General features: G+C 42.2%; 1 protein-coding gene and 1 pseudogene across 2 annotated transcripts in view; one reads left to right on the top strand and one right to left on the bottom strand.

Annotated features, from left to right (window-relative positions):
* Positions 1-14,199, top strand: part of LOC149262440 (integrin-linked protein kinase 1-like) — a 265,252-nt pseudogene that overhangs the window by 139,488 nt on the left and 111,565 nt on the right. Inside the window, exons 7-8 of the transcript XR_016259129.1 lie at positions 6,533-6,595; positions 6,740-6,861. The product of XR_016259129.1 is annotated as an integrin-linked protein kinase 1-like (transcript). The remainder of the gene's footprint in view (positions 1-6,532; positions 6,596-6,739; positions 6,862-14,199) is intronic.
* On the bottom strand, positions 1,556-5,229 carry LOC149262441 (uncharacterized). Its single transcript, XM_089424616.1, has 2 exons — positions 2,333-5,229; positions 1,556-2,202 (listed from the first exon to the last, which is right to left on the bottom strand). The coding sequence occupies exons 1-2, from the start codon at positions 4,535-4,537 to the stop codon at positions 2,008-2,010; spliced, it is 2,400 nt and encodes a 799-aa protein (XP_089280742.1). The 5' UTR covers positions 4,538-5,229; the 3' UTR covers positions 1,556-2,007.

The raw sequence follows: 14,199 nt of genomic DNA, 5'->3' as shown, positions 1-14,199 counted from the left end.
AGGGTGGATGGCAGACTCAGGGGAGATGGTTGGCAGGGACAGGAGGGATCCACATACCCTGAGTCGATTATGAGTATTGGATACCCATCTTTTGGTTGCATTCAGAGGGTAGCTTTTTGGCATATGTGGCTTCCAGCGATCATCGATACTACACAGTGGCAAGCACAGGGCCGATTAGCATGCATTAGATTAGCCCATGATATATGGAGCCTATATAGTGATCACCTACAAGGACTAAAGACGAGGGCCAGAGGGATTCCATTGGTTGACAGGGCTATGTCGCAACAGGTCTGGCTATGGGATGCAGGGATTCAGTTGATCGATAGATCACTCGTGATGAGCAGAGTTGTGACAGAGAGTGATATAGTTTGCTCTTGGGATGACACATGGGGGTTCACAGAGGGTTTCATCATATGGGGAGGCAGACATTCTCTGTTGTTGCACAGGTTTGAAGTTGGATTTGGATGGGTAGGCTTGGGTGCCATGGAGATGCCCAGGCAGGCTGTGTCTCGCCTCTTTCAGTATTCCACCATCAAGTTCCAAGAGAGGAGGATATTGACTGCGCACGATGGGGAGTATGACATAGTCAGAGTAGTGCAGCGTCAACATGGTGGCACCACTCTGGGACTAGCAGGGAACTGGGGCATCACAACTCTTCACAGCTCAATAACCTTTAGGGATGCACTGACTACTACAGAGGGAGATCATAAAGATCTTCCATTGGGCTTTAGTGAGTCACTGATGGAGTAGGGGACTTCTGGTACTTTCACTAGGCAGGATAGTGAGTGGAGCAAGGGGAGCTTCATGTTGGACAGGATTGCCTGAGATCCTAGTATTGAAGGATTCTTCCATGTCAGGACAGTGAAGAGGTCAGGCACGATCTAGTGGCACATTTGGGACCCTGACACATTTTGCAGTGACAGTGGGGAGCAATAGTGAGACAGGTTGCATGCTTAGGCATTGCTTAAGGACAAGCGATTTTTGGTGCATTGGAAGAGCTTGCTGGATGAGGATGCCACTTGGGAAGGTGAGCACATTTTGGAGCACCCAACTTTGAGGTTGCTTCAGGGCAAGCAACATTTGGGAGGGGAGGATTGTCATGTCCCTTCTCAAACACATTTCCAACAAGGTGTTGCTATACAATTTTGCACAATTTTGGCTAAGAAAGAGAATCCATCGTTTTCGACTTAGGGACTTAGGAGGCAATTCGACTTTATTTGGTTGCTAGTGGAATGTGGGGGCCACCCACATGGGAGTTTGAATTGGCCCATTCGAATAGCTTGGAGGGAAAGTGGAATAGGTGGATGGAGGGACCCACATGAGCCTAGGGAGGCCCAAGGAGTTATAAGGAGGGAGCAACTCTCATTTTGGATTCATTTTTACACCTTGCAATCAAAATTACTTGACTCGCTGTTTAGCCACGAATTTCTCAAGCAGGAGATTCAACCTCTACTTTGGGGGACCATCCGTGCCAGTGTTGCACGAAGCGGGAGCGAAGCGGAAGCGCGAAGCGGAAGCGCGAAGCGCGGAAGCGTCATTTTCCAAAAATCTAGGGAGCGAAGCGTCCGCGGAAGCGTCTGCTATATATATATATTTTTATATATTTTTTTGCATTTATACTCAAAACAAACATCCCAAATACCAAATTAATTGTAGAAGACATGAAAACATGCATATTTTTGCATAAATCAAGATAGATATGGCATCCATGATTCCATTGTAGTTACTAGTATGTACAACAATCATCTATATTCTAGCTATTACAAACATACATCAAATTTTTAAGCATATTATAAAACATAAAACATTTAAGCATATTATGATTTATCTAGCAAGTGAGCAACTGTCAACATTTGTCATGTCCAAAATTCAAATAATAATGTTTACAAAATATGTCACTTGGTCACCGCCAAGCCAAAAAGGTTCAAAATTCAAATTCACAAGTCTACAAGTCTAATGAGTAATCTATAGACTATGACAAAAAGAAGTAGATTGTGAATATATCTACTAATCTCTCCTCCTTCCACCACGAATAGAACGTGATGGCGTGCCTCCACGTGGTGGCAATGAAGAAGATGGTCCCTGTGTAAGTCGTGGCACTGGAACTGATGAAGAAGAACCCCCTGCTGTTGGTGTTGAACCATGGAACCTAGGACCAGATGGGGGTGGGGGTGGTGGCATATCAACACGGTCATCATCATCCTAGAATCGCTCAAAAAATTCATGCAAAAAAAAAAAACACTAGTTAACAAAAAAATTAAAAACATGAATTAGAGAAATGCTTTATAAGGGAAAATTGGAAAATTCATACGGTATACCATAATGGACATACCAGGAGAGCATCCTCTAATTGCTCTAGTTGCAACACTCCATCCTCCAAATTGGGCTCCTCTGGATGCTTGTCCCAAATCAACAAGTCTTTATTAGACTTTGCATCTTCACAGTAATGGGACAACAATCGCAAGTTGTAATGAACATAAACCAAGCTCTCTGCCCGGTCTAAACTCAACCTGTTCCTTTTAACACTGTGGATGAAAGAATAAGAGCTCCAACACCTCTCTGCAGAAGAAGTGTTTACCACCTGTGATAGCACCCGCAATGCCAAACTCTGTAGAACTGGAGTAGGCCCTCCATGCATGTTCCACCACTCAAGAGCAGAAAAATGCTCTCGATCTTCAATTGAATGCATGCTCCCAAATGGACCAGTGTTGAGCGTATAGTTGCTCAGCTGTCTCCGTACCAATGCAGCCTCCTCATTATCAGGGATTAATCTACTCAATGCAGCCATATATTTTTCGTGAACCTCTTTATCTTGGTGTGGTTTTTTCCTGCTTCCCCCCCCAGGTGCTGGTTTTGAAAGCCATGATGGATGATAGTACCTAGGTGTCAAAACATATGCTAATGCATGCAATGGAACATTTAGCATATCCCATCGCTTTTCCACCTCTTCACGAATATAATTGTACAAGGTGGTATCTCTAGGCTCAACAATGTCTTTAATCTGCCCCAACATGCTATCCATTTGCTCATACACCTCCCCAATTACTGGTCGATCTGAATCTGCAAACTTGATCATGTAATAAATTGGTTTGGTGAATTGCAAAACATATTTAACCTGTGACCAAAAGTAAGTGTCAAGAACAGTGTCCTTGACTACATCTGCAGTAGCACCATCTGTACACTGGTTAATTTCATCCCATGTTTCAGCACACACCAGATTAGTTAAAGCTTGTCTCACCCTCACTAGCCGCCTAAAGGTGAGGTAATAACTAGCAAATCTTGTCTTTGCAATTTTAAGCAATTGCAACTTGGAGTAAGTGCCATAGAAGTAGTTTACCCTTGTATGCCCTGTGATGAATTTAATGAGCTGCTTCCCTTTCCTGTAAACCTCAGCAATCCACCCACATTCTTTGTGTTTCACAATATCATGCATCAAAAGGTTCAATGTGTGAACCAGGCACCCAGACCAAAAGATGTGTGGATGAGTACGCTCAATAATTTTTCCTGCTGCCTTACAATTTGCTGCATTATCTGTGATCACTTGAACCACATTATTCGGACCAACATCTTTGATTGATTTCAATAGGAGATCTGCAATGTTTTGTGCAGTTGCACTGATGGAGGAGGAGTCATGACATGCAATAAATACTGCACCCTTAGAAGAAACACCAAGAACATTTATCAAATGTTGGTTTCTAATATTTGTCCACCCATCTGATACAATGGATACCCCATAATCCACCCACTCATGTGTAAAACGTGTCAAAGCTCTTTGAACCTTAGCTTTTTCTCTTTCTAATAACACTGTTCTAGCTTTCTCATAGTTGGGGGCCTTGTATCCTTTTGGGGCTTCATTGATGGCCTTTACCATGTCATGCCAATAGGGAGAGCGAAGCACATTGAATGGTACACCGCAAGCACAAAGAAAACGGACTACCTTTCCATCCACATCATCCCTCCCAGCAACATTAAGGAAATCCCCTATTGTTTTTCTACCTCCAGAGGTTGCAGAAGTACCATAAGGAGATGGGCAACTACCAAATTTAGAGGTTGCACTTGATTCTGAATGAGTTTTTTGTTTCTTGTTTTTTTGTTGTGCAGCCATCTCTATTTTGATGTATTTTTGTCTTTGTTCACTTGAAATTTTTGTGCAAATGGCTACCCCCACAGAACCCTTTTTTTCATCACTCTCTAGCACCCCACAAAGATGCCTCCTCAGACGGGTATATGAACCCGTATATGGTTTTCCTCCATGACAATCATGAGGGCACATCCATTTGTAAGATCCACCACCCTTTCCCCCTTCAAGTTTGGTCACAAAGGTCCACAAGGGATTTGATGTACCTTTCCCATCTTGTGCTTCAGTGTCCTCTTCAAGTTCATCCCCTTCCTCTTCAAACCCTTCCTCCTCATCATACATTGGGTCACTACTATTAGGAGTCCCAAGTTCATCCCCTTCCTCTTCCCCTCTATTCCTCACCCTTGCCATCATTAAAACCAAGAGTGGAATGATACATAGAAGCCAAAAGAACACCATCTTGGAATATGGATATAGGTGGTGGACAACCTGTAAATAAAGGAGCAAGTAGAAACAATGGGAAAGAGTAGGAGAGGGAGGAGAAAAATACAATTTTTTTTTCAAAAAAACAAGGGAGTTTGGGGTTTGAACTTACCTCTTTAGCTCTTGTAGATGAAGTCCTCCAAGCTCTTGCTCCAAGCTCCTCCTCCTTCTCCTAGCTCCTCCTTCTTCACTCCTCCAAGCTCTCCTCTCTTCTCCTCTCTTCTCCTCTCCTTTCCTCTCTTCTCTTCTCCTCTCCTCTCTTCTCTTCTCCAACTCTCATAAACTCAAAGTGAGAAAATGAGAAGAGAATGGGGGCTTTATTCTTTTCTAAACTCACCCTAAAGTGACCCTAACCCACCCCTAACCCACCCCCTCATGCTTAGTTAAGTTAGATATTAAATGAAATTAAAAAAAAAATTTGAACTGCGCGGGTTGCGTTCGGGTTGCGCCCGGGTGGCGTGCGGGTGGCGTGCGCTTCCGGGCAGGTTGCGTGGCGCCACCCCATGCCCGAACCGCATGCCGAAGCGCGATTCCGGGGTGGCGCAACCTGTTTTGGCAGGAATCGTTAAAAAAAATCGGAACCGCGCAACCTTGAAAACGGAACCGCGATTCCTCTGTGGATTCCGGAACGCAACCGCTCGGGGCGCGGTTCCGGGTTTGGATCCTCCGGGGGGGGGGCGATTCCGGTAACATTGATCCGTGCCCGCCCTAGAGAGGCAGTTCCATAAGTATTTCAGGAATTTCAGGAGTGTGTTACAACACTACCATTCAACGACAACAGGGAGTGCGTATTTCTAGCTAGCTGGAGAATACGCAGGGGGAGTTTGGAGCTATCAGTGATCAAGCATTTGCAGGGAGAGTTAGAGGATTGGGAGAGCAGCAAAGGGCTAGCCTTTCTTGTGAGTTTGGAGCCAGTAGAGCCAACATCCCAGCAATCTGATTTACAGTTACCTGGGTCTGCGCAACGAGCCATCACTAGGCTCACGTGGGAGTTGGAGGAAGGAATTGTAGAGCTGGAGCTAGTTGGGAGAAGTAGGAGATCACTTGGAGGGCCATTTGAGGAGGATTGTTGGAGTTGGGAGAGCAGAGATTGACAAGATCAGTCACAACAACAAAATTCGAAATTGGAGGAGGGCCAAGCTATGAAGGGTCAATTTTTGAAGGTTGGAACCAAGGGAAACCCTTTCTGGGTTTTGGGCAAGGATCACACTCCTAATTTATAGAATTTTCTGGGCAGATCTAAGGGGTCAAACAGGGGTCCTAACTCAGCCAACAACTAGAGGAGCTAAGTGGAATTTGGGCCAAAATTCCAAGGTCAACATTTGGCCAATTCCTTCGTGGGTTTTTCTGGGTTTAGGCCAAGGATCAATGAACTGAAATCTCATAATTTTCTGAGCATGGGAAGCAGTGATTCCAGTCCTTCAAAGTTAGTAGACAAAGCAGTTTTTTGGGGCAATGCAATTCAGTATGGTGCAGCAGTTGTAGCAGCCTTCAGTTCAGCATTTTCTCACTTGGGTTTTGTCATGCTTGTCCATTGAGACAAGCACATGTGCACTATTCTATTTTACTATTGTATTTGCTCATGAAGAAGTAATAAAATGGCTCAACAATTCTCTATTTCCAGTGTTTCCATGGGTGCTTAATGTATATTTCGTTTTTCTGATTGTTGGATTGTTTGCATGCTTTGTATATCACTTACATTCCTGTTTAGGAACATTACAGAATAAATTGTGTGCGTGCATTATTTGACAACTAGATTCACCAAGGAGGCGAGGACTAGTCTACCTTTCATGTCAACTTAGAGCCAGAAAGCTAGGAATGCTTGTCATAATCAGGTTTAGATTAATGCAATGATTAGTTTACCAAAGAATGTTTTAGCAGCCTCGTAAATTCCAATTTGATACCAGATTTTGGTTCATATTCATGTTATAAGTTTCCAACACTTGAAAATTTTGCTATTTGGAATGGCAGAGGAATGAATTATCTTCACGAATCCAAACCGGAGGCAATCATCCATTGTAATTTGAAGCCAAGGTAAGTGCTGGTTTAATTTTATTGCTTAAGCCCCTTATTTGAATCATCTTTTGTTATTATCCTCTCCGGTTAATTGAGTACTGTTTTCAGTTAAATCTTGTTATGAACTGTTGTTCACTCTTTGAAGTGTTGATAAGGTGCCAGAAATATTTTGCGTGATAGTGGGGGGCATTGGAAAGTGACAGATTTTGGATTGAGTCAATTGTTGAAGTTATCATCAGATAATGTTCGAGAATGGCATCAACGTCCCTTGGATGATACCTCAAGTAAGTTTGTACTTGGTTCTAAAATTATTACCCTTCATATTTTGTTTGTTTGGTATGTTGCGAGCACTTGAAATTAGGGTGTGAGTTGAAAATGAACATGTATATTTCCATTCCTTTATAGTCATTTGCAAATTTTATATCTTCCACAAAATTTCTGACAGTTTTTTTTATTTAGTCAAGCATGATATGAGGTTTTTTTCTGGTAAAATTACTGGGGACATGCAGGGATAGCTGGTATCATGGAAAATCAAAGATGAGAATCCAAAAGTGATTGATGATTTCAAAAAGACTATTGTGAGAACTTTTGGGTCTTATGGAAAGTGAACAATGTCATGAACCTTTTGGATCTTGATATCATCTATATCGAAGCGCATTTTTAATTATAGATTATAGAACAAAGATTTTCAATTAGATTAATCCCCAGTCCTGTGAACATTGGAAAAGAATATAACTGACTGCAAGTTATTCTGAACATACATTGGTCTCTATTATAACGTTGAATAGAGAATGATAACCTGTTTGTCAATATAATACCTTTTGTATGCAGGTTGATGATCTATGATTCTATTCTATAGCCCAACGGCTATTGATTTCCTTCTAGCAAATGAACTATACGCATATATTATTTATATGTTTAAGCATATACTTAGGTCTGTTTCAGTGTTCCACAGGGATGTGTCCTCCAGTGTAGGGGACGTGTTCCATATTACCGCTCAAATTAGCAGTGTTGGCAAGGTTCAACCAAGACTTCTATATGGTAAGCACTATTATGTGTATGCCCAATGCCACCTCAGCATAGTCCTCTCGCTTTAGGCCAACTTCCTCTAAATGCCACGGGTGGTATCCCTACACACAACTCAACCAAAGAAATAATAGACTAGTGCCTAGATGGGGAATATAGAAGAGGTAGGAGTTAGTTAATTATCCAAATTTTGATCTGATTAGTGATGTAACAGCAAACTAATATTGCAGACCAACGATGGAAAAATACTCAATATGCTGAGAAAATGGACTTGAAAATGCCACAAATTGTGTATAATAACTTCTTACTACAGTAGAAGACAAAATAGGGCTGTAATACCTGTTCTATATGGCTGTAAGAAGACAAAATACTTTCTTTTCAAACCTATAACTTTGGTATTTCAGAAGAATGCATCAGGCTAGCACGCAGAGGGCCACTCCAGGGGCCTGAAAATAGATTTGAGTAGACCTGAAGCTCAAAGGGGTTGACTGGAGATGTTGGTACTATCAAAAACTTTCTAATGAGCACAAGAACACTAAATTTGGGTAGGTAGTTTGAAAGATATTCCACAGAAAATAGGCCACAATTGCAAGGGCTGAAAATTGACTTGACCAAAAATGATGATCAGACCAACAAATCGTTTTGGGTAGCCAATATATGATCTAAAAGTAATAATTAATCAATGAAAAATCTCTTTAGATCAATTATAATGGCTACAAGAGATTTTATCTTGGTTTTCACATATCGCAAGGCAAGGATTTGCCTCCAATCACTCCCAATTGCTACAAGATGTTTCCAGGGCCTGTAATGAGCTTCAAAACACTTGGAAATATGATAGTACAAAAATATATAGCAAATTAAAGGGGTTGTATAGGGTTAGGCCCTAGGGCTTCCCCAAATACAACTTTTTGTGGTGATTTTTTCAATGAAATGATCAATAAATGGAATGTAAACTACAATTTAGTGAAGATATCTGCTCTTGAAATATTTTTTGGATTTTCTATAAGAAATGATTTTGATTTTTTTGAAATTTAAAATTTTTAGGTTTTTTTTATGTTTAAAACTAACTACAAATTTACAGAAAAGATACGAGGAGTTTTGAGATTTATTTTTGTAAAGAAATTGATTGCAAATTGTTGGAATAAGGATATGATCCTTCTTCCACAAGAGTCAAACAGAAGAAATTATGTCCTTTTGGATTTGATATCTCAATGCTTGAGGTTTTGGAATGCTAGGTGGAAGACCAAGGATACAACTCTAGCATCAAAACAAGACAGGTAATAGAACCAAAATTCTACTAGGACGGCCTGACAAGAAGTAAATCCTCCAACCAAGCAACCAACAATTATAGAAGATAAGCTTATTTACCTCTAGAGGGGAGAGAAAATCATGTCCCAAAATGGGACAACAGTACTGTTACCACAAAATCTAGCAAGCCTTGGAGAGGGAAACCCTACAGGACAAAAACTAGACTAAGTGCTAACAATGGGGCAATGACCCACTGTCAGCACAACCAAGACCCCTGCTCTTTACAGATTTTCACCAATGGGAGGAGTCCCAGTAGGATTGGATCACATAGTGAACAATATTCTAATGCTAAGGTATGAGGTGATAGGCTAGAATCTCTTAAGAAAGGCTCAAATTTCAGGTATACGGCTTCACTAAAAAGAAATATACCTTCAATGAGAGACCTAGGAAGAAAATGCACAAAACCTAGGGTTTGTTGATATTGCTAAAGTATAGGAGTTCCCTAGGTTAAGGCAATATAGAGAAAAGGATTCTTAGGATATACTTCAACAAGTAATAAACTCATACAACCTTCAAGAAATCCCTCAAGTTGAGGAATAGAAACTAGGGTTAGCCTCTCAAAGCAACACCTAGGGCATGAGATTTTATGGAGGAAACTTAAGTGGAAACCAACAAAATTTGTAGGTCAAGTGGCCAAGACCTTCCACTTGATGTTTACGCTCTCAACCTTCCACAAAACCTCTCCCTAAAGATTTCGCTCTAAGCCCTAGTTAGATGTCCTTGTTGGACATTGGATAAACCAATGCTCCCCATTTGTTTCGCGACATGGACTACCAACCTCTCGTGGATCCTTGTCTCTGACGATGCAATCATTGACTAACACCTGTGGGTTTCGGTCGAACAACGATCATGATTCCCAACTATTGGTATCAGAATCAGTACCTTCACTCAAAGCCTAATAGCTTAAAGGTAGATCCTTAGAACACAAATGGGAAAGCCAAGGAAGAAAGTCTCCAATCCTTCTAAAGATGTATCTTCTTCAACCGTGAAAATTGAAGACAATCAAATTGGGAGAGTTCCATTCTTCAATGGAAACTTTGATATATGGAAGGTAAGAATGAGGAATTTCTTAATGGGAATCAATGATTACTAAAAGCATGATGGAAGTAGAATATAAGGAGTATAATGCAAGAGCGATGAAGGCAATCTTGAATGGGCTATCCGATCCTATAAAAGGCCAAAGTGGAAAAATGTTCATCAACAAAAGATATGTGGGACAAACTTCATGATCTTCACTCAAAGGGAGCGTTGACCATGACTGCTAGTTAAGAAGATGATGGAAACCAAGAAGGAGATCCATAACCCATTAAGGAAGCTGAAAACAAGAGTAAAGATATCAAGGCCAAAGAAGACCTAGAAGATGAAGAAAATAAAGAAGGCTTCGAAGAAAATCTCATGGCTAAACTTATAACTACCCTAGAAGAGATTAATAGTTTGAAAAAGGAAAATGAGGAGCTTAAGAAGCAATTACAAGATGGTGACCATAACCTTGACAAGACAAGGAAGGAAGTTGACATTTTCAAGCTTCAAGTACAAGAAAGAGATGAGGAGCTCACCAAGCTAAAGGAGGAATTTCATCAAAACAAGAAAAGGCATCATGAAGAAGTCATATCCATGACAAATCAATTGGATAAAGCAAAGAAAAAGGAAGACACTTTGTCAAGCCATCTTGAACAAAGACACAAGGACTTGAACAAACTTGAAGCGAAAATTGGTCAATACAAGGAAGAGGTCTCCTCCCTTAAATCTCAACTAGAAGAAGCAAAGAAACAAGCACAAGGAGTTGAAAAGGTGATGGAAGCTTTGGCACTCCTAGAAGGACAAGTTGATGAAGCAGAAAAGGAAAGAAATTCCATGATATGCCAACTTGAAGAAAAGAATGAGGATATCTCCAAGTTAAAATAAAAAATCACCTCACTTAAGGCCCAAGCATGTGAAGCAACCAAGATAAAGTAAGAAATGGATAACCATCCAACAAAGAATGATGAAGAATGCAAGATGATGAAAGAAGAAATTGATCTCCCAAGGAAAGAAGTTGATCATCTGAACAAGAGACGAAAGAACTCTCAAACCCTAGATGACATCCTAAGTCATTCAAGATATCCTCTTGATAAATCAGGTCTTGGTTATGCGGGTGAACCCTAAAACAAGAATGATGCAAACCCTAATGCTTCAAACAACAAGTGGAGAAGCTTGGGAGAAATATTGATGCCCCTAGTTACAACAAAAGCAAGGAGAAGGGGCAAGATAACATTGGAAGAAACCCTACTCCAAGAAGATATGCAAATGGTGTCAAGGATGCAAGAGGCAATGGATATCATCAAAGGATCACAAGACAGTATGACTTTAGAAGTACATCAAGGCAATCTCCATCATCCAAGTACCAAAGTATATTTTTTTGGTTATTGCTATTCTTGTACAAACTTTGGGCATATGGAAAAGGATTGTAGGGCATACCACAAGGACAAATATAATGGTCCCCATTAGTTTCCGAGAAGAAACTTTGCAGGGATAATTTATGATTCCTCATTCATGAACAAGATGGATGTTGGAATTTCTAAGTCTGACACGTTAGAAACCCTTCATGTACTTTACTGATTTATTCCTACCTACTTTTTCTGTTAATTAACAAGTTATTTACCATGTAAATATTGGAAATAAATACAAGTACATGCTCAAAACATTACAGATCATCAACTGAAGGAAATAGAAACAAGCACACAAGTGACACCGTTGTTTTTGGACTAACGTCCCCGGAAAAACCCAATACGGGAAAATTGGTGCAGCTATCTGAGGGTTTGATTTATTAAGTAGTTTCAGAATACAATCCGGGTGCCAAATCCGGTTCACCCAACAGAGAAAAATCTCAGCAGTAGTACCTCTCTACTCGGAAACAGATATTCCGGTAAACCCCAGATAAACACTTCGGTAGCTCCACAGCTCCAATCTGCCCCACAAAACCCCAACGTCAGCCTCTATGGACCGCGTCAGCCTCTCTCTGGCCCAACATTAGCCCAACGTCACTCTGGCTTGGCCTACATCAGCCTCTGGAGGCATTGCGTCAACCCTTTGGCCCTCTGTGTCACCCACGTTGGCCCTCTGAGGCACTGCGCAACTGCTAGGTGTCTCTGCGTGAGCCCTGGCTGGGTCTGTGTGAACCCTTCGCTGCTTCTGCGTCCCTCTCTCCGGCTACTGCACCGATCCTCCCGGTGCTATCTCTGCCTCTCCGCTTTTGTATTCACTACCCTTCAGTTGCAACTCTGATCACTCTCTCAACTTTCTCAGCAAACCCAACCCTAGAAAGTCGAAATCTTGATCTCTTTGTGTGTTTTCCAAGTGACCCTCAAGCCTCCTCATACTTTTCTCGTTGACAAATCAACGGCCGAGATTAAGTCCCTAATTAATGACTAAGATTAGATCTGTCTTGATCCATGCCTTTTGGACCATTCTAACACAGGTTTATATTAATTCACATTATTATTTTATTTTCCCTAAGTTTAGACTTAGGGACTCCATTAAAAATATTAATTATTTTAATATCTCCCAAACTATTTAGAAACTGCCCAAATCATTTCTGGGTATTGGAGATCTCATGTGCCTTAGCCTCTCTACCAATTTTCGTGGCTAGAGCACATTTGATGCTAACCCAAATCAACACTCCCTCTTAGCGAGGACTGTGCTCTAGCAATACTCCTCACTGATCTTCACCCTGATCATCTGGCATTGGTCCATGTGCTGATGCTAGGCCTGCTGCTTAACATCCTCTACACTGCTGCATCCTATACTACTACCCATAGCCCTGCCACTGCCACTGGTGAATCCATATTGCAACTCCCTCTACATTCGTGTTGATGCCCATGGCCCTGCCACTGCCACTGGTGAATCCATATTGCAACTCCCTCTACATCCGTGTTGATGCCCATGGCCCTGCCACTGCCACTGCTGCATCTGCACTGCAACCCCTCTCATCATGCTGCATCGTGCTTCCCATAGCACTACCACTGCTAACTGTTGCACTGCAACTCAGTTACTGAGAAGTAAGTAATTGATCTACCAACTCTGACATCTCCGTCAGGCTAGAAACACTCCTGATGCTGAAGCTCCCTTTGTCACTGACAAGTGCTCCCTCTCTGACCTCTGCACTGCTACAACAACTCCATGCATCTCGCACCGTTGCACACCTCTCTATGCCATCCTGCACTGGTGCAAAACTCCCGTGCCTCAAGCACTATTGCAGCTTGCTAGCCTCACACTATCCTGGGAATCTTGCACTGTAGCTCCCTTTGTCGCTCCATCCGCATCCGTCTCTATTGACATCGCCAATACTGCTACTCCTCTTCGGGGCTTCCGTAGCAAGGTCTAATCCAAGAGGCTGGGTACCTCGAGGATCCTGCCCCTCATTGCCTGTAGTCTGCCTGACTACAGCTCGATGTCTCCCCACTTCTTCTGAAGTGGAACATGAGCACTCATGACACAATCATCGTCTGTCTCCACATCCTTCTCTGCCCTTGCTGGAGCTACCTTGGTCTCGAAGGCCTCTCCCTTACTCTTCTTCCTTGGACACTGGGTCGCATAATGACCCAGCTCCCCACAGTGGAAGCATTTGACCTTTGAGAGGTCCTTCTTCCGTTTCTCCTGCTTTCCCTTAGATGCTAGGTCAACATCCTCCTCCTCCTCCTTGATTCCGATCCCCTTGCCGTTGCTTCCCGCCTTGCTCAGCCTTCTGACCTCTTCTTGGCGAAGAGCAGCCCACATTTTCTCCCAATTTGGAAGGGTCGCCCTACGCAATATCCTTTGGACAAACACGTCCCAGTCTTCTGAGACTGCGTTCAGGGTTGTTCTCACCATCAATTCTGGATCCGACGTTGCCTCTATGGAAGTCAACTAATCCCGGATCTCCTTCAATCGACTGAGGAATGGATTGATCTGTTCTCCCTTCTTCATTTGGTATGATCGCAGTTGATTTTATAGTAGCATCTTCCTCTGCACGGAAGTATGCTGATACAACTTGGTCAGGGCCTCCCACTTCTCCTGTGTCATGTTCTTCTCGGCAATATGTGGTACTATATGATCCTAAACCCCGTCAAGGATGATACTCTTAGCCCTCGTCATTGCATCCTCATACTTGTCGTTATCAGCAAGATCAACTAAGATAGCTATCGTCCTCAAGGCGAAGTGCTTGACATGATTCTTGTCTAGTACGGATAAGATTCTGGCCTTCCAGACTACGAAGTTTGAGGCTCCGTCTAGTCTTTCCTGGTCAGTTACTCCATGTAGTGCCATTTCGT

Source organism: Pinus tabuliformis, chromosome 6, assembly GCF_031772625.1.
Source record: "Pinus tabuliformis cultivar Carrire ecotype Pingquan chromosome 6, CPIR1, whole genome shotgun sequence".
Classification (NCBI taxonomy): domain Eukaryota; kingdom Viridiplantae; phylum Streptophyta; class Pinopsida; order Pinales; family Pinaceae; genus Pinus; species Pinus tabuliformis.
The sequence above is the reverse complement of the archived record's forward strand: the minus strand, read 5'-3'. Positions and strand labels throughout refer to the sequence as shown.